At 44.4% G+C, this 20,261-nt stretch overlaps 1 protein-coding gene across 10 annotated transcripts in view; it reads right to left on the bottom strand.

The window, feature by feature from the left end:
• The window catches only part of LOC139446707 (FERM domain-containing protein 4A-like), a 222,782-nt gene that overhangs the window by 112,729 nt on the left and 89,792 nt on the right, over positions 1 to 20,261 (bottom strand). For all 10 annotated transcript variants that reach the window (XM_071227995.1, XM_071227989.1, XM_071227987.1 and 7 more), the window contains exons 4-5: positions 3,879 to 3,971; positions 2,520 to 2,604 (exon numbers count right to left, since the gene is read on the bottom strand). In XM_071227995.1, coding sequence (XP_071084096.1) covers positions 2,520 to 2,604; positions 3,879 to 3,971 — 178 coding nt within the window. The remainder of the gene's footprint in view (positions 1 to 2,519; positions 2,605 to 3,878; positions 3,972 to 20,261) is intronic.

The following is a 20,261-nucleotide window of genomic DNA, read 5'->3' on the forward strand; positions in this document are numbered from 1 at the left end:
GTCCAGTTTCCATCCTTGCCGAACTAGGCTGGAATTCCTGTGCTCCATTGTAGTGCCACCAGTGGCTATTAGGAGTTATGTCCCTTCTATGCCTCTCCTATGGACCAATCAGATTCTACCTCTCGCATTGCTTGCATTTGCTTCAAACAAAATTGCAGCCAAGTCAAGAAGATCTAATCGATAATCAATATCTATGTTGTGATAAAATGGGTCTCACATCGTGAAGTGCATCAAATCACATGAGCACCTTGATTAAAAACAGTAAAGAATCGGAAAATATCTGTTGACAACGAGTTGACGGTGCACATGCTTTGCAAATCCTGCAATCATCTGAAATCTGCACGTCAGTTTACGAACTGAATTTCGATTTCAGCTCCCGATTTTGATTGGACTATGCATAGACTCGTTAGTCCAGCCAAACTGTAACTCCATAATACCAGCCTAGTTCGGCAAGGGTGGAAACTGGACTTTTGTCAATTAACTCCCTTGCCTCAGGAAGATGGGTCAATTCAAATCTCAAGGCCATTTAACATAGAATCTAGATTCAAGTATTTTAAAGCCCGTGGGAACTCTGCAAAGTGAAATAATAATCAGCTCCATCTTTACACCAACTGTACACTCTCCTGCACGACACACCTGACTGAGCCAACATGGCAGATACTTGTACAATCTGGCAGCAATGATGTACGTGTCATGATGACATGCACAATCTTCGCAACCCCCTGCCTCATCCAGCTGAGCCGACAGCAGACACTCTGACTACCATAAAAACTGCACTAACATTTTCATTTCATGACACAAACCACTCACAGGGAAACAGGAAATTACTTCAATTTCAGAAAACAACCAAACTTAAAATAAAGGTAAGTATTTTTTCAAAGAAGTGTACATCAAAGAGAAGCTGACAGAGACATAGAGTATAAATATAGCCCCACAAAGGATCATGACAGTGCTTTTGTTCTGTTTTTCAAACACAATAACCACGAGTCCCACTTTGATGCATTTTCAAAAACTCCGTTGAAATACATGTTTCGGGAAGTTTAACTTATATTTGTCACTTTGCCTAAAAACAGATGTGACAAAAACAGATCTGACCTCATGAATAAATATGATTTTTTTGCTGAGGTTCAAGGAGGTAAGCTGCTGACACTGACATATGATTGGCACCATCAATTGCTACCACCAGCCCTGTCTACATGTACAGAGGTTGGGGCATTTGCCTGGATGAAGACAAGAGCCTGTGAATTTAAGGTTCCTCTGAATAAAGACACAGTGCTTGAAAGATTCTGACATTGGTTTCAGCATCACTGAAGAAATAAATGCCAATCCTAACAACTGAGAGAGATAGAACTGTAATTCATGTCATATTTCATTTCATAATTTTTGGGTCTAAAATCAATCACTACTACAGTGAATGTGTGACTTCAGCCTTTTGTCGGAAGGCCGAGTCCAGCAAAATTCTGCTTGGTCTAGTAAGTTCAGCAATTAATAATCCATATAATGACACTAAATATAATGAAAATGATGTTCGTTAACTGAGAGCCAAGTCTGGGCCAGAAGATAAAGATGTTTTTGGCACATATTGTAGTGCACAGTACAGTAACTGTGTTACGGGGGCAAATTTTACAAACAAATCAAGGCAAAGTATCGAAATCCGTGTCAATATGGGATCCAAACTAATCAATATGAATAACTGATCCTTGTAGCTATAAGGGACACAGCTCTTCAAAGACAGTTCAAACATGACCGTAGGTATTCATGATCATCAGCCATTGTGACCATCTCAGACCAGATTGAGCACAATACAGAGTGGTTGATTGAGTTAGGTTGTGAGTGAAGGAGTGAGTGAGTGAGTGATTAATCACACTGCAGTCAGCTATATTCCGGCTGTATCACTGCTGCCAGCAAATAACAGTGTTGAACCAGACACACAAGTGATTGACAGCATGAGCAATGGTCCACAGCCGCAGAGCAGGATGACACTCAATCATCCATGTCACATACTGTGAGTGAGTGAACATAGCTCAACCCCACTTTGATCAGAATGTCAGTCATATCAGGGCCTGCCAGCTAGATGTGGGAGGAAAGCCCAAGTGATGCAGGTCTTAAACCTTTTGGTGATGCAACTCTGACATCATCATCATCAGCAGCAGCTCTTGCAGCATGTTTGGGGTACCGCAGACATATTCTGCCCCAGAAAGCGCCCGAGTCAACACTACTACATAAAACAAAATGTGATACCCGTGAAAATCAGGGTAAAAATAGGTCTTCAGCAACCCATGCTTACCATAAAAGGCAACTGGGCTTGTCGTAAGAGACAACTAATGGGATGGAGTAGTCAGGCTCACTGACTTGGTCGATGCATGTCATCGTATGCCAATGGCGTAAGTTGATGCTCATGATGTCAACCACTGGTTTGTCTGTTCCAGACTCGATTATTAACAGACCACCATCACACAGCTGGAATATTGCTGAGTTGAGCAGCAAACAACACAATGTGACTTGAGAATGGGACCTACCTTGAATACAGCTTGCCTTGCGTTGAGGTAAAATAGTTCCACTGTAGCACTATCCCTTAGTAACCCTATTGTTTCTATATAGTAGCTGCAACACAACAGAGGCTCAATCAGTCATTGGAAAAAAAATATCAAATTTGCAATTAACAAAATGCTTTTTTATGAAATCCCTCTGAATTCTAGAAGAAGAAAAAACAGTTTAAATCAGCATACATGCTCCGTAATACACTTGACAAAACTACTACACAAGTAGTCTTAAAATTATCTGCCAGACAGTCGGGCAGGTGGAAGAAAATTTCATGCAGCCCAACAGAAAAGTTACCAGCCACGGGCAGGCGGGCAGGCAGTTATTTCAGACACTGTCATAAATACTCATCAGTTCATCATCAACTGAGACTAAAATGTTACCTAATTCATTTCCTCCTGCTTAATCAAGCTGAAACCATCACTCATCCTTAAACTCATAGCAAATCCTGAAAGCTTTCACTAACATTCTTAGCCTTTTTTCAAACAGTCACACCATTACAAGACCTATTACCCACTAAAAATGACTTACACAAGTAATCAAATATGTCACACAATACACCGACCAAACTGAAAAGGGCTTTCAGAAATGGAGCAGGGAGGCATATCCCTCCTTTGAACTAACACAGCTGATATATTGGTGTTGTGTGGACTAGATTGAACATGGGCCTGGCATATTGACACAAGTGATTGTCACTGAGGTGGCACACTGAGTGTTCCTATTGTTCACTCTGGCCTGGCCAGAACCAGGAAACTATGCAGCCGTTCGGGGAAATGGGAGAAGTTTGTCAGGTGGCCACATTTCTCAACAGTTTGTTTTTTAACTCCCTTTTCATTTTCGTTCTTTCCTCACGTATATTAGTCACAGCAAAAAATGTAACACTGAATATTCAGACTTCAAACGATGTTGCTGCCTGCTTGAGTTTTTGCTTTGTCTCAAAGGACCTCAAGCTGCTTTTTGTTAAGCATTGGCTGATTTTAATTTTGGGAAAGAATATCTTGATAAAACATTTTCTCTTTTTGTTAAAAAAGTGGTTGTAAGAACATTCTGTTATATTTAAAAAATCCCTTTATTTACAACAAAGAAAAATTTTGACGCTTTCAAATTAAGTTCATGTTCTGACATAAGTTTCCCCACCTATCCGTGTAAATACAACTTTAGGTGGGTCTACATTAGCTGCATGAACAATTTGTCACCTAATGTTGGCGAATATTTTATAAGTGTTACCAGATTCGCGACAAACTTCAGGGTCAATCAGAGTAAATTAGTGTCATTTCTAATGTTTACAACAAAATAATTTTCGCATTTTAAGATATGAATCCTATTTCAGCACCTACCTTATAGAGAAATGTAGTATAAGTGCTCCAGTCTTCTTGCCAAAGTCGTGATCCAACACCCGTTTATCGAGATTCAACCAGTTGAAGTGATTGCTGGAACAGAAAGAGAAGATCGTTGACGACTCGCCTTCACCACACCACACCACACGTGAGTTACTCAACAGGTTGTGTCCAGCTAACAAATCCTGCCCTGACCCTTCAGGATCACTGGACAGGAACATTGGCATTACTCATGAAGCACCTGTGACGAATGTTCCAGCTATGTAATAGGCTAACAGCATACATGACAGGACCTTTAGCAGGCTCTACAACAAAGCACACGCCTGCAAGTGTATCATAAAGTTAATCATTTGATAAGAAGGAAAAAGTTACAATTTTGTTTATTTTTCTACAGATTCCACAGACCATGTATAATAGATAGAGAGTGGAAAAGATATTCTGAAAAGAAGTATTTTATTTATTTTGCCCCAAACAAACTTACATGATTAACAATAGGAAACATGGTGTACACAAGTTAAAACTGCCAGACTGACGCGATGACATAACACAACTCAAATAGCACCTTATTCAGGTAATCTCTTTGAGAACAAAGAATATGTCGGAAATGTCTTTTTAATCTGATGTAATCTCTTTCCACACCTACCGACCAGACAAAAAATATGTAAACCAAATATTATGAAAAACCTGGCGAAAATAGTTTTCATAAGCAAGTTCTATAGGTCCATGTCATAACATCCTTGATGGAGTTCCATTGATGGTGTTTCTGAAGTTCTCTTCATGATGACTAAACATGTGTACTTATTTATAGTTTTTCAGCATTTTCTGAGACTCACTTTCATATATTTTATTTATAATAGTTTTAGTTTTTTATGTTAATTTTCTATGCTGCATTTTACACTGTTTGCAAAGTTCACTGCTGTACAAAATAGAGCTGATGACAACTGAACAAGACTGAAGTGATCCTTATACATATTTGCTGTGTACTTGGACATGTAGTATTTTTGTGTCCAAATCATTAACACTATACTACAAAGAAATCTGTATACACATGACAGAGAATTCCCTTTCCTTGAAAGCAGTTCCTGGAATACCTGAGGGAGTCATTGCCACTACAGCTATGAAGGCTGGGCTGTCGGCATATATTCCCCTGTAGTACTTCGCCTTCCTAATATATAACACACCTACACCACTCTCTAGCTGTCACTCAGCTTGTCACCACGATTTCATGTTCATGAGAAGTGGCTGAACACATGAACAGGATCTGAATTATAATATCTCAAATTCCCAAACATGTCTACAATACTTTGGCAAGTCTAGGCGTTTTTAACTTCAGAAAATGAAGAGACTCTTGGGTTCCTTTCTGTTGTCAAAAGAATAAATCTTAAAACATTTTCATTTCAGACGCAAAATGTTTGTCTGCCACAAAGAGTATAGACCATAGTCAATGTGTAGTGCCCAATCTGACATACTATCTTATAAGAAATGCTAATTTCAGAGGCAAAATGTCAGTCTACCACATAGACACAAGGTTATACAGTTCGATACAGAACACTAATATTCAAGGCATTTTCAAGACTTTTCAAGACTTCCATTTTTTATTAAATCCAGCATAGTGTATATTAATCTTAAAAAAGCAGTATGACCATCACACATTTTCCAACAAGATTCATTTTTCAAACCAAAATTAATAAATTAAGTCTATTATGAATTCTTCAGGGTCTTTGGCACACAAATCTATCACTGTCACAAATCTCACTTAAACATCTTTGGTACATATTTTTGTGTGCTTTATAATTTGATTAACAAGGATATGTCATTATAAACAAATTCAAGGGATTTCAAACTATTTTGGTGATTTTCAAGACATTTCAAGGTTGACACTAAAATTCAAGGCTTTTCAAGAGGGACCTCAGTCATCCAGACACAGTATATCATAGAACAAACGCCAAGCCTGTGTCCCTTGAAGAAGAGCAGTGTGAGTGCTGTAGAAATAAAGTCTTGTGATGCAAATGTGTCTGGATGGACAAGAATTGCTTTTTCTCCCACAGCAAGATGTAAGTATGCCCAGAAATATCGCTGAGAATAATCAATATGCTACATCTTGGCTTTTTCTATTCCTACCATCGTAGTCCTAACATAGTCCAATTAGTGCCATGTCCCGATATTCATATGAATAACTGCGGGTCTCATCAGCACAGGATGTAGATGGCACTCCACATATAGAATACAGATGGTATTACTTGAGACAGCCCTGCTCCCCAATAAATCTGGCTGCTTGGTCAACCGACTTGAAGCATCCTCCATACTTGAGGCAAGGATTTCAGAGGCAGTTTCTTCTAATTGGTTTGGAGTTTTTGGTAATTTGGGAAGATGTTAGTAATTATAGCTAGTTAGTTTGAGAAATAATTACATGTATCAAAGGCATTTACTATGAAATCAGAAAAATATGTTTGGCAATTAGCAGGGGTACAACTGTTTTCATCAGTGAGTGCAGACTGGTGGATCCTAGATTCATACACTGACAGGTGAAACCACAGCAGCTTGGATCCTAGATTTATACACTGAAATGGTGAAACCACAGCAGCTTGGATCCTAGATTCATACACTGACAGGTGGAACCACAGCAGCTTGGATCCCAGATTCATACACTGACAGGTGAAACCACAGCAGCTTGGATCCTAGATTCATACACTGACAGGTGGAACCACAGCAGCTTGGATCCTAGATTCATACACTGACAGGTGGAACCACAGCAGCTTGGATCCTAGATTCATACACTGACAGGTGAAACCACAGCAGCTTGGATCCTAGATTCATACACTGACAGGTGGAACCACAGCAGCTTGGATCCTAGATTCATACACTGACAGGTGGAACCACAGCAGCTTGGATCCTTGAAAAATACACTATACCAAACATTTATCCTATATCACATATATATCATCTATCGTACACATATTGATACACACATATCTAGAATCATGTCATACCCACATTGAAGCATAAATTCCACATCCTACTATCACCAGCTTCCACTGCCATCAGAACTGTACAGCCAGAACTAGATAAGCCGAGCTGAGATGAGCTGACATGAGCTGAGATGAGCTGAGCTGAAGAGAAGCAGCCCCAACAGGTCGAAGGAAGGAATGCTACCTGAACCGGTGGACCGGTGGCCGTCATATGGACTAAACATGTAGGTCAAGCTCTGAGGAATCAACACAGACTTGCTGGACCTTCTAGGCTGTGGTGAGCCTGGTGATGGCATATCAAACACAGCGGCCCAGCCCGGTACAAAGATTTCCCCCCTTGTGTTTCACTGTCTGATATACAACACAGACAAGTGTGGAGAGGAACCACTTAGTGGGGGGCTCATGGCACCCATCCAGACACAAGTTGCAGTTATTGTAATTCTGCTCCAATACAACTGTTCTGACTTTGTCTTCACTATCTTATTCCTCAACACTGTTAGACATAAAGGAAGGTTCTAGGATCCATAAGGTTTCTTCCTATCGTAATGAATTAAGGAAACCTAAGAGTATCACTTTTAACATCAGCCCATTGACTTTCACTTCGAACAAAACTATATGGAAAGGATTGGGTACGAGCTATCACAACATAGTGTACTCACTTTGACTCCAAAGATAAATACCATGAGAAATGTGACATGAAATATAAGATGTTTCTATCACCATAAATCGTAAATGTTTGTCTTGCTCCAAAGCTGACCATACATTTTCATTTGTCATACGCACATAACCTTCAACAATCTGATTTTAACCACACAAGCTCATCACCCATGGGGACCACGTTTTCCTGGTATCTCTACAGGACTGCTGCAAGTCTGTGACCTGAACTGGTGTCATGTTGAAGCAAGAAGGGGGATTTACTTCACACTGTCCTGACACAAGCCAGTATTTGCCAGCACTGACCAGGGCTGTTGTTCCACTGATCAAGGTGTGTGAGGTTACCGGGAGACCAGCACACTCAGACATGTCTTGTGTTGGTTCCTCCAATAAAGATACCGGCCACCATGATATGTTGGGCCTGTGTTTTCAAGTTCAGTTTCCCTCCCCTTGTTGACTCACAATGTACTTCTGTTGTAAACATATGGACACCAAGTGACTTCAGAGCAAGTGACAAGGTCCCCCATGGCGAACCGAGTGGGGATCCAGGGGTTAGCAGGTGAGGTGAGGTGAAATGGGGTTTAACGTCGCGTCCAAGATTATTGCACTTATATAGCGACGTGCATGCACGTGTATGTGTGTGTGTGGCTGCTTGTACTAGTCCGGACTGATGCCGATTTATAGTGCTAGCTCACTGAGATACCATGCCGCAGTTTAACACGAATACCCCACTCAGACACAGTATACTGACGCCGAGCCGACCAGTCCTTGTTTTAGCCCCTTAATGCCGAGCGCCAGACAGGGTAACAACAAGTACAATCTTTTAACGTCTTTTCGTATGACGCGGCCCGGGATCGAACCCTGGACCTTCCGCTCTCCGGGCGGACGCTCTACCACAAGACCACGGAGGCGGTCAGTGGTTAGCAGGAACATGGTACAACTGGATGGTCTGGGAAGGTCACTATCACTGGTCTGCATGTCTTAGGAGGGTGTCCTGAACATCGGCCTAATTCAGGGGTGGGTGGGTGGGTGAGTGAGTGAGTGAGTGAGTGAATGAGTGGCCAAGTTCAGGGGTGAGTGAATGAGTGAGTGAGTGAGTGGCCAAGTTCAGGGGTGAGTGAGTGAGTGAGTGAGTGAGTGAGAGAGAGTCGGAATCAAAATCCTTTACAACTGAATGTAACAATATTCTTTTGACTGAGTGTATATTTCATGTAACAGTCAGCAATGCCATAAGCAATAACCAACACCGTCAGGGAACACAGACACACAGAGCTACATCACACACACAAACTAAACTAAAGCACTTAGGGAAAACAATCCATATGCTACCATCCTGTCAAATACACCACTGTTGTGCCAGGGCCCCTTTTCCTTTGTTTGAACCAACATTCAGTGAGCCACTCTACCAAATGAAGCAGTACTGCCATACCAACTCAGATTTCCTTTCACCAACATTTAAAGAGACAGCAAAGTCTAAATTCAACTCCCTCTTCAAGGAATCTCTTCAAGATGCCAATGCAACTTATAAAAGGCACAGGAAACAAATTTACAGGATAGTTAAAAATGAAATAAAATTCGAACCCTATTTCAGTCACTGTCAAATAAGAAAATATTTGCACTTTTCTTAACCTAAGATTAAGTAACCATAAATTAAATATCATTATCTACATGTTCAACCATTGATGATGAAAAACACTACCTACTTCACCGTACCAAACACACTCAAGAAACAAATATACTCTTTGGAAAATTATCCACACAAAATGTAAATGTCCACAATCATGAAAACAAATTATTTCACTACACCCTTTCACATAATGAAACCATCACCATCAATTGCTTTTGTTTTCACATCCATCATTTCAAGCAATAAACATCTGTTGGGCTTAATGAACTGATCACATTTTATGCATAATGTAATCAAATCTGTAATGTTGATATTTTAAAATGTTTTTGTGTGTTTACATGTATGTATGTATGTATGTAGGTATGTATGTAGGTATGTATGTACATGTATGTCTGCAATAATCGTTATCGTATCTATCTCACCCGCCCTAGCTGTGCACCCAATATCGTTAAAAATACTATTAAATCCACCAGGGCCTTTCGCAAAAGATATCTCCAATTTCATTCACAAAATGTTTAGGCAAAGAAAATCTGCATCTCCTCTCTAGCAATATGATCATAACAATATTTGTATTCTATTGTGTATGTCAACATTTTAATTAGTCATGTTCATGTTTTGTACCCTGCCCCCTGTGGGTGTTTATGTAGAATTAGTAAAATCTAAATATTTTTTACATTTGTATACTTATCCTGCATTACTCCGTATTGCATTTACTGCTGTCTTTGACAGAGTGACGAACTGTGTGAGATCCAGCTGCTGAAGAAAGTTGTCCCAACCAGCTCAGGAGGCAGCGCCCTCTCACAGTCGGCACGTGACCCGGAAGTCATGACGTCACACAAAAACACATAACTGCTTTAAACATAACATCTGAAACTTCGTGGGGAGGTAGCGTAGCGAAAGGGAGGGCACTTAGACTTCGTAATGCAGGATAAGTATACAAATGTAAAAAATATTTAGATTTTACTAAATTTTTTAACTTATCCTGCATTACTCCGTATTGCATCTTTATCAGACGGCATGGCCGGTGGGCATACCTGCAGATGTGAACCATATTAAACCCTCGTCTAGGTCCGATGAATCCGCACCGCATACAAGTGATGACCGGAACATCTACGACCATTCCTGTCTTCAGGAAACAAGAGTCGATGCAAAAACGAAACGCCCGAATAGGTAACCGAAATACAATGAGGCGTGTTGCCAAAATATATAACTTACCGAAGAGCAAAAGCGAAACGCAGTAGAGCCCTCTAATCTGAGGCGATAAACACCAGAGAGTTCGACGGGCCCCGCTCGGGGAATCGAAGAATCAGCGGCGTCGGCGGCAAAATTTACGACCAATCCCAAGAGCGAATGCGAAACGCAGGAGAGCCCTCTAGGCTGGAGGCAAGGAACACCGGTGAGGTCGACGGGCACCGCTCAGGTATCAGAGAAGCGTTGGCGTCGGCGCCGGTGTCCACATCTACTACCATTCCTGTCGTCAGGAAATGAGAGTTGATGCAAAAAGTAAAACCCGGATAGGTGACAGCAATAGAATGAGTCGGGTAACCCAAAACTAAAACTGACCTAAGAGCGAATGCGGAACGCAAGAGATCCGTCTCGTCTGGGGTGATAAACACCAGAGAGGTCGACGGGCCCCGCTCAGGGTATCGGAGAATCAGTGGCGTCGGAGATAGATGACCTGTTGGGCTACAACCAGGGACCAAAACTGTGAACGCCGGCGACAACTTTCAAGGCTACATCACGGAAGTAGTGGTTGGTGAAGGCGGTGTCCGATCGCCACGAACAGGCTTCCCTGAACGACTGGATGGAACAGTATACCGTGAAGAACCAGTGTAAATACGATCGCCCTGATCTCATTTTATTTCAGGTGATAGCCTTTGGGGGGAGGGTCCAATCCGGCGGCTCATAAGCTTTAAGGATGACCGTCCGGAGCCACAGGGAAAAGTATTCCGGCTGACCAACGACTGCGACGAAGGGGAGACCGGCAGAAAAAGGTGTTTCCTAGACTTGCGGCAGTCTTTAGATCGTAGAATAACCTTCAGTGCCCTTACTGGGCATAATGACGCTCATCCTCATCCTCGGCACCCACACTGGACGAGGGGGGAGGGGACAAGGAATGATCTATCAGGCTGTCCTGGGAGTTGAGTCTTTACGCTGACGTCCCAGTACGGTCCATGATGAACGGCGCCCTGGGTACCGCATTCGAACCGGGCACGGGAGACGTCGAGGGCGTGCTGTACATGGACTCGAGCGGCAGTAGTCAAAACCAGTAGAAATACCCGTCTTCTACTTAAGGTCGTAGAAGGAAGACGAGGGGAGTGGTTCGAAGGGCGTTGAAGACCACATTCAGATCCAACGCAGGCGGTCCGAACTTGGCCTTCAGGTCTTCAAGACTGAACGAGCGCAGCCAGGCCCGTAGGTCGGGAATTTTCGTCTTTCTCCGATCGTCCGAGATGGCCAGAACGGAGTAGATGGCGACCAGGTGTGTGGGGGTGGTAAGCCCTTCAACCGACGGGTGCTACGCAAGTACAGAAGGAACTGATCCAGGATCTGCGGTGACGCTGTCATCGGATCCTGGTGTTTGTCAGAACAAAATGCCTGGAACAAGCATCATTTATCAGCATACAGTCCCCCTGTAGATGGACGGTGGGCTGAAGCAATAGCCTTGGTCGCTATAGCCGAATAGCCCTTGGCTTTCTGCAGGTGTGTCAGGCGTGCAGACGATAACATGCGGGTATGAGGGTGTGGCAACAGACCGTGTGGATGGAGCAGAAGGTTGGACCACACCGGAAGTTCCAGGGGTTGTCTCTGGGTATGTTTCGGAGGTCGATAACCCAACTTCTGGCTGACCAATAAGGCGAGACCAAAGTCAATGGCAGGGGTCGAGTGGCCTGGATCTCTGAAGAACCATGGGAGGGAGAACCGGAGTCGGAAAAGCGTACACGCGTAATCCTTCTCAGGAACGATGGAAGGCTTCGACTGCCACAGCGGTCGTATCCGGCACAGGTGGAATGGAAGACGACAGCTGGCCACATTCAGATATGAGGCAAACAGATCTAGGGTTGGGGTGTCGACCGTTTGACATATTCTGGCCCGAGGCGCCGGAGAGCGTGAGGCGTCGGAGAGCTTGAGGCGCCTGGAACGCCGAAGATGGTGATTCTCGGGGGCGCCGGTCGAGTTTGTAGCGCCGGGAGAGGGGCGAGTACTCTGGGTCCGCAAACACCACACTACGGTGACGTCGTCAGTGGACACGATCAACAGGGCGTGACCGAGAAAGCACTGTCAGCAAGCGACGTCCTGGATAAGCCTTTATCTCGAGGCTGTTGCTGTGCCAATGGTGTTGATCTCTGGATCACAGGTGGTCACAATGTCGGCTGGTGTGGGCCACTAGCCACTGACAAGGTGGCAGGGGAGGTAGTCAGCAACAGGGGTCTGCGATTGCGTACCGTCGGTACGATTCGGAAAAAGGTGTGATAGCCTGCGAGCCAACCTCAAGTAGACGAAGTAAACCAGCTTCACAATCGACCGCCGGGGCATCGACGTAACCGGGTAGTAGGAAGTCGAGGCAATATGGCCATTGCACGAAGTAATGAGATCGTTTTCATCCCTGAAGCGGCGTATAAGTACTCCTGTTCTTATATCGAGGTGACGATGGAGGACGACAACACGATACGAGGCAGGTATGCAACAGGGGTCAGTGGGACGGCCGAGGGACTTTAAGTATCAAATCGACACTGTGTCCGGTAGTCAAGGCGGAAGATAGGAAGGTGTCGTAGTCGAAAAGATCAAACCGGACGAAGGAAGGCGATCTTTTCCATCCCTTGAACGCCTATAGGCGCTATCGTTCTTACAGCGAAGGGTTGATGAAACAAGGTTCCTCGTGACAGCCGTGTTGGTAGAGGAGGTCTATTGTTTCCAACATCCGTACATGGATGGACTGCGACAGGCGCCTGGTTGAGTGGTAGCACCAAGCGTACAGTTAGACATGGAAACCAATCTGTAGAAATACATGGCACCCCTTGCCATGGTAAGTTGACCTAATTCCGGTCGGAGTTGTTGACAGTCCGAGTACTTGACACGTGACATGTAAATCACACTGCGCAGTAGCCGAGAAAACCGCCTTGGAGTCGGAACTGAGGTGCAAACTCCACACACAGACAATCCTCAATGAACTGCGTGAGAGGCGATCAAGTGGTGTACCCGAGTTTTGCGATAAAACACGGAACCCCATGGGCGTCGTGGAAAACCCGGTGAGCGCCGAGGAAGAGTCTCTTTCAGGAGCGCTGGCGCTAGGGTAGGGTAGAACAGCGTTGGTGTTGGCGATGTCGACGAAGTAAACTCTTTGTAAGTGGATGTCGTCGTCGAATCTGATACAGACGCTGTTCACATGACGCTCTGTTTCGATGGAAACCCGCAGGTCATCTCTCCGGAATCATAGCGCTTTAAACGACGGGATTATGGATAACGTCTCAGTGGGCAAGTTGAATCAGACCAAATGTCTATTGGTTGAAAAGATTCCACCCAGGAAGTAGAACGATAGTCACGATCCCGAAGACCGACGGGAGAGTAGCGACAGGAGCGGCGACAGTTGTTTCACCATGCTTCTCCGTGTGACGAGTTATGAGACGGCAGCAAGAGAAGAGGGCAGCAAGAGAAGAGGGCAGTGGCGCCGGGGAGGCGATTGCCGATGGTGCCCCTTAAGCCGCAGTAGAAGATCGGATAGTCGGCTCGTTGATCTGAGCTTGATAAAGCTTGTTGATCTGGGCGCCGGAGGTCATCTTAGGCGCCGGATATATCATAGGCGCTTCTTCCGTAACTCTTGAGGCGCCGGAGTAGTCAGAGGCGCCAGAGACATTAGAGGCGTCGAAGATCATGAGATCAAAGACCTTAGAGGCGCCAGGAGCGCCGAAGACATCAGAGGATGCGGAGGCGCCGGAGCGCGGAGACATCAGAGGCGCCGGGAATTCACGAGGCGCTGAGACATCAGAGGCGCCGGGAGCGCACGAGGCGCCGAGACATCAGAGGCGCCGGGAGCGCACGAGGCGCCGAGGCGCCGGAGGCGCCGGGAGCGCCGGGAGCGCCGGGAGCGCCGGGACATCAGAGGCGCCGGAGGCGCCGAGACATCGGAGGCGCCGGAGGCGCCGAGACATCAGAGGCGCCGAGACATCGGAGGCGCCGGGAGCGCCGAGACACCGGAGGCGCCGGGAGCGCCGAGACATCAGAGGCGCCGGGAGCGCCGGGAGCGCCGGGAGCGCCGGGAGCGCCGAGACATCGGAGGCGCCGGGAGCGCACGAGGCGCCGAGACATCGGAGGCGCCGGGAGCGCCGGGACATCAGAGGCGCCGGAGGCGCCGGGGGCGCCGGAGACATCAGCGTTGATGTGGTGGTGTTGGAGACCGTGAACGGTCGTATGTCGTGCCAGGGGAGGCAGACTCTACGTTGGGAGCGCTGGAGCCGCCGGTGGAGTAGGAGACCGTGAACGGTCGTATGTCGTGCCATGGGAGGCAGACTCTACGTTGGGAGCCGCCGTTGGTGCTGGGAGCACTGCGAAGCTCCGCTGAGCGCTGCTGCCGTCAACGTAGGTGGGGGTCGACGAGCACGTTGAGCGAGGTGTGTCCTGGATACTCGCATGAGCTGAAGGATCACAGCGACGAATGACTGCAACATCGGCACTGCCTTGTGAAAGTACAGGGCGTCGTACAATCACGGCAGAAAGGGGCGGCCCCGACCAGATTTGTTCCCGCGGCAACAAGTGCAGCGAGGCAGAAAATATGGAATTTAAGCAAAACATAACTATGTGGCAAAGCCACAAAGTGCGGGAAGCATAATGTGATTCAGAAACTTTGTATTTCAATGAAGTTTATGAGATCAAACAATGACGCTAAAAGGTAGCGAAAAAGCATAGCTTTAAGCAAACACATAACCATGTGGCCAATCACAAAGTATGGGAAGCATAATGTGATTCAGAAACTTTGTATTTCAATGAAGTTTATGAGATCAAACAATGACGCTAAAAGGTAGCGAAAAAGCATAGCTTTAAGCAAACACATAACCATGTGCAAACACGTAACCATGTGGCAAAACCACAGAGTACGGGAGACATAATGTAACTCAAAAACTTCGTATTATATTGAAGTTTATGAGAAGAAACAATTACGCTGAGAGGTAGCGAAAAGGCAAGGCTTTAAGCACACCAAAACAACATACATAAATGTAATGTATTACCCAAGCCAAAGAGAGAATTCAAAACGCAGAACACGACATTACGTGGCCACGTGGTGAATGGCCAAAATGGCGGGAAAGAAAACAAAATGGCGGGAACAACATTGCGCCCGTAAATTACTGTGACGTGAGCCACAGACGAGCGATAAACGTTACAATTTACGAATGGGAAGACCCTAAGGTCACGGCCCATAACAGGTAACAATGTAGCAGCATATAATGAATGTAGAAACACGCAAAATATAAAAAACAAATAATAAGCTTTAATTTCCACAAGGGATACACAGTACGTCCGTCCGTGGAGGTGACAAAGCAGTTATGTGTTTTTGTGTGACGTCATGACTTCCGGGTCACGTGCCGACTGTGAGAGGGCGCTGCCTCCTGAGCTGGTTGGGACAACTTTCTTCAGCAGCTGGATCTCACACAGTTCGTCACTCTGTCAAAGACAGCAGTAAATGCAATACGGAGTAATGCAGGATAAGTTAAAAAATTAGATCTTCTTGTATCTGATCTATCACTACATGGCAGCAGGGGACACACCAGGAACGGCTTCACACACTGCACCCAAATGGAGAAGTGAACCTGGCTGTGGATGTCTCCTTCATCCTCAACTGTTCCTCAGTATCTCTACACATCCACTCATGTCAATGTGACTATTAAGAAATGGCATTTGTAAGAAAACAGGAAATAGCTTTCCCAGCTTGACAGACACTGGGATAAACATCTCAGGCAATGGAGAAGCTTGCAGAATAATCACAATCTACTTTTCCAAACGTAAATAGAGGAGAAAAAAGAAACAGCAGCAAAGCAGACTTTCTCTTTTGCAAAAAGAGAAAGATATTGACTTGGTCTGGTTATTTGGTAATTACACAATTGGCTTTCACAAAATGTTCCCATACGGTTAGATCCTTAACCCCACTCTCAGCAGCATGCCAGTATTTCAGCAGCCTGTACATGATATGGGACAAACCTGGAAACATAGTTGAGGCAACCCAGGATTCAAACCCAGGATAACAGAGTTTTGGTGCACCCAAGGGATTCCACTCTGCACAGCAAATGTACGCACCATCCGTACCCACACAGTATGGAGGAATCTGAGCTGTCTGTTACTGTAACCACGAGTCAGTTGGCATGCACACACATGCAAATGAAGAATACAAGATACAAAATCCCTTCATGTTCAATGAAGACAGTAACCTTGACATCAAAGCAATTGGAATTAACTGTTCCTCGAGAAAGGTGTTAATATGAAAAAGTATTTAAACAATTTCTCAAACCTGGAATGAGTCCAATAACAGGGTGTCTTAGATATGATATTCTCATTTGTATTTTCAAGCTATTTGAAGAACTTGACTGAAACAGGGAAAATATTAGGCACTCTTCCCATTGCTCAAAGCAGACTGCAATGAGTTCTAAACATCCTGTAAGTAAGTGTGAAAAAGGGAGAGAGTTAATGAATTTGGGTGTAACACAGCTTTGAACAGTATTTCAGTTAATTCATGGCTTGTCAGCTTGATACGAGAGGAAAATCTGAAGTGATGTGGGTTTCACAAAGTTGTAAACGTCTATGACCAGCATCATTTCAGATTTTCTCTCTCGCCATTTTGCCGACAACTCAAGGCGATTCTGGGATTCGAACCCATGACCATTGGTTTCTGGCATATCGAAGGGACGCAACTCTGCACAGCAAATTGTGGCACCATAGACACCTACTCAAATTATAGAGAGGCTGAACTTGTCACTCAGTCACTCACAACATTAACAGAGTCAGTATACTGTGTCTGAGTGGGGTATTCAGTGGGGGTATCTCAGTGAGCTAGCACTATAAATCAACACCAACACCAACACCAACACCAACACACACAAACACGTCACTATATAAGGGCAATAATCTTGGATGCGACGTTAAACCCAGTTTCACCTCATCTCACATTATAGTCGGAAACTATGTTTGAACCTGGTTTGGAGGTGTAGAGGATATGTGAGAATCTCATGAGGTTTCCATGAACGTCATTGTATAAAAGAACTTGGATGAGTGTCTACCACAGCAAAATGCCCTGCCTGCAATGCCAGACCTGGATAGCTGTTGGTCATCCGGTCATCATGATGAGCGAACGCTTTAACCACTGGGCTGAAACATCAGCCTTAAACATAGACATGCTTCGACAGATCTGATGTTAAATAGTTAAATAAACACTTTAAAATTTCAAATTCAAAATTCATCCTTCACAAACTTAGGTTTCTAATGTGAACATCTATCAGTGAAGCTCCCATCATCACCTGGGGCTTCTGGCAAAGGCCTTGTCAATATTTGTCCTGCTACATTCCCACCTCAGTTAGAGACACAACCAGCTTGCACACCACTCCACAAAACTGTAGTAGTGTTCTCGACCTGAATATTCAGGCTTATCAAACAGTGCTTCCTCTCCAGCTTACACCTGTGTCACTAATACAGAAATAAGGGCTGGGACGATAGATCAACTGTACGATCCAATAGATGTCACGATAGCTTGCTCACAGTCCGAAACGTATCACGATACTTGCAGTTTCATGTGCTCTTTTATGTAGTGCGTAAGCCATCTTTTCCATATACAAGAAGGCCAAATACTTGGCACACTGATGATTTACATTTGGCAGTGTCAAACATGGCGCAATGGATGTAAATATTTTCACTACAAATTAGTGTTTGGTGTAACAGTAATTAAAGCAACATTGAAGGTAAAGATCGATATCATTATGAGTGAGTGAGTGAGTGAGTGAGTGAGTGAGTGGCCAAGTTCAGGGGTGAGTGAGTGAGTGAGTGAGTGAGTGAGTGAGGGAATCAAAATCCTTTACAACTGAATGTAACAATATTCTTTTGACTGAGTGTATATTTCATGTAACAGTCAGCAATGCCATAAGCAATAACCCACACCGTCAGGGAACACAGACACACAGAGCTACATCACACACACAAACTAAATTTAATCTGTTCTTGCATTAAAGCAACATTGAAGGTAAGGATCGATATCATTTACTCCAATGCATCGGTGTACGTCCCACTACTTGTAATAACATTATAGAACAAGTACATGTACATGGTAATCTCATGTTGCACCCAACATTCACAAGCACGGATGCAAATTGGCACAAGCCCCTCTAGCCTGAATGAGATTGTCAGATGTAAAAGGTATCCGGTGAAATAGAAGGCTTTTGTCGGGTGTGTCTCTACATCATCAGGTGAAACTAATTGGTCCAGTGGATGTTTCAGGTCAATATGCATCCCAGGGACACCATGCATACCTGATCAACCGAGACCTGAGCAGGGGCTTGCTGATGATGATCAGGCAGTTACAATGTGTGACCTGTGATTGTGTGCCGGTGCTCATGCTGTCAACCACCAGTTTGCCTGTCCAAGATTCCATTACTTGCAGGCTGCTGTCATAACGTGTGTTATATGCACCCTTAGCTATGGGCAATTAAATTCTGGAAAATATACCTGTTGTGTATGATGCGCACATACTTTTCTTTTGTATCATTTCAGGCTGTCAGCATAAACCACAAAGTTTACAATCTTTCAGTACTGTTTTTTTTCTTACCAAAATTATACTGTAATAAGAGCCCCCTATTTCTAATTTTGAGAGCGCCCCGGGCACTTATTACATCGAATACGGTATAAGTAAAAATTCAGCAGGAAAATTGTACTTTCCCTTCAACAATACAGTAAATGATATCATCTGACTTATTGAATGAAACGAGCAAAATGAAAAAAACCCATTAAAGATTTAACATTTAAGGCACTAGCCTCGCCCATCGCTCCGAATCTAGAAATGAAACTATGGCTGACAACAGGGGTCCGGAAAATTTAAAATCCCAAACGGACATTTGCATTTAGACCATGACCCCTTCAAATAGCGTATTTTCGTACAACTATTCACACACATTACAAGTTATGTACAGTGTTCCCTCGTTATTGAGCGCTTCGGATATAGCGGGGTAAAGCATGGCTCCCAAAAGCTATAAATCACAACACTTGACATATTTTGGAAGGGCAATACCCTCATTAATAAATTCCAACAATCCTCATGACATAAGCCCTCAATTCCAGCAAGATTGGTCACCATGAAAGTTTCAAAATCACGCACACATGAGTTACACGACTGACTCACTGTCTCCTACTCCATCAGGCCAGCAATAAACACACTGACCCCCTTTCCACCTGCCCCCCCTTTACCAGGCCCATCCTCACCCAGCGACATCCTACATATCAAATATAACCCAAATCTAGTTTCCACAACGCAGTAAATATTTACCTGGCGGTCTGTCATAAACCCATCCCTCCCCCACGCTGTGTTTACCTGTCACAAGTCAACGTCTCTCACTCAATAGCCAGCTAGGAGTCTATACAAACCCGCTCAACCCTATCACCATAGCCAGCTCGGAGTCTATACAAACCCGCTCAACCCTATCACCACCACGAGACATCCATGATAAACACATGCCCTCATGTCCAACTTTCTAAATGAACATAGAGTACAATTTGAACAAGTAGTGTATCACTCAATATTCATTAAAAGGCACAATGACCCCCAAAGATCCGGGTAGGGAATATGTCAACCCATGCTTGCTGTAAAACGTGACTATGCTTGTTCGTAAAATGGGATTGTGTGGTCGGGATCGGGTGGCCAGACTCGCTGACTTGGTTGCATGTCATCGTTTCCCAAATGCATGGATCAAGGTCATGATGTCAGTCACTGGATTGTCTGATCCAGACTCGATTATTTACAGACCACGGTCATATTGCTAAGTGCAACAGATCAATATAGTTATGTAACAAGCAATTAAGTCAACCTGAATATGCTTGTCCATTTTAGTGGGTTTTTTTCAAGAACTGTCAGATTAAAAAATAAAACCAATAAAAAGAAATCAGAGA

The sequence above is a fragment of the Haliotis cracherodii genome, unplaced genomic scaffold, assembly GCF_022045235.1.
Source record: "Haliotis cracherodii isolate W230 unplaced genomic scaffold, xgHalCrac1.p SCAF_6, whole genome shotgun sequence".
NCBI lineage: Eukaryota > Metazoa > Mollusca > Gastropoda > Lepetellida > Haliotidae > Haliotis > Haliotis cracherodii.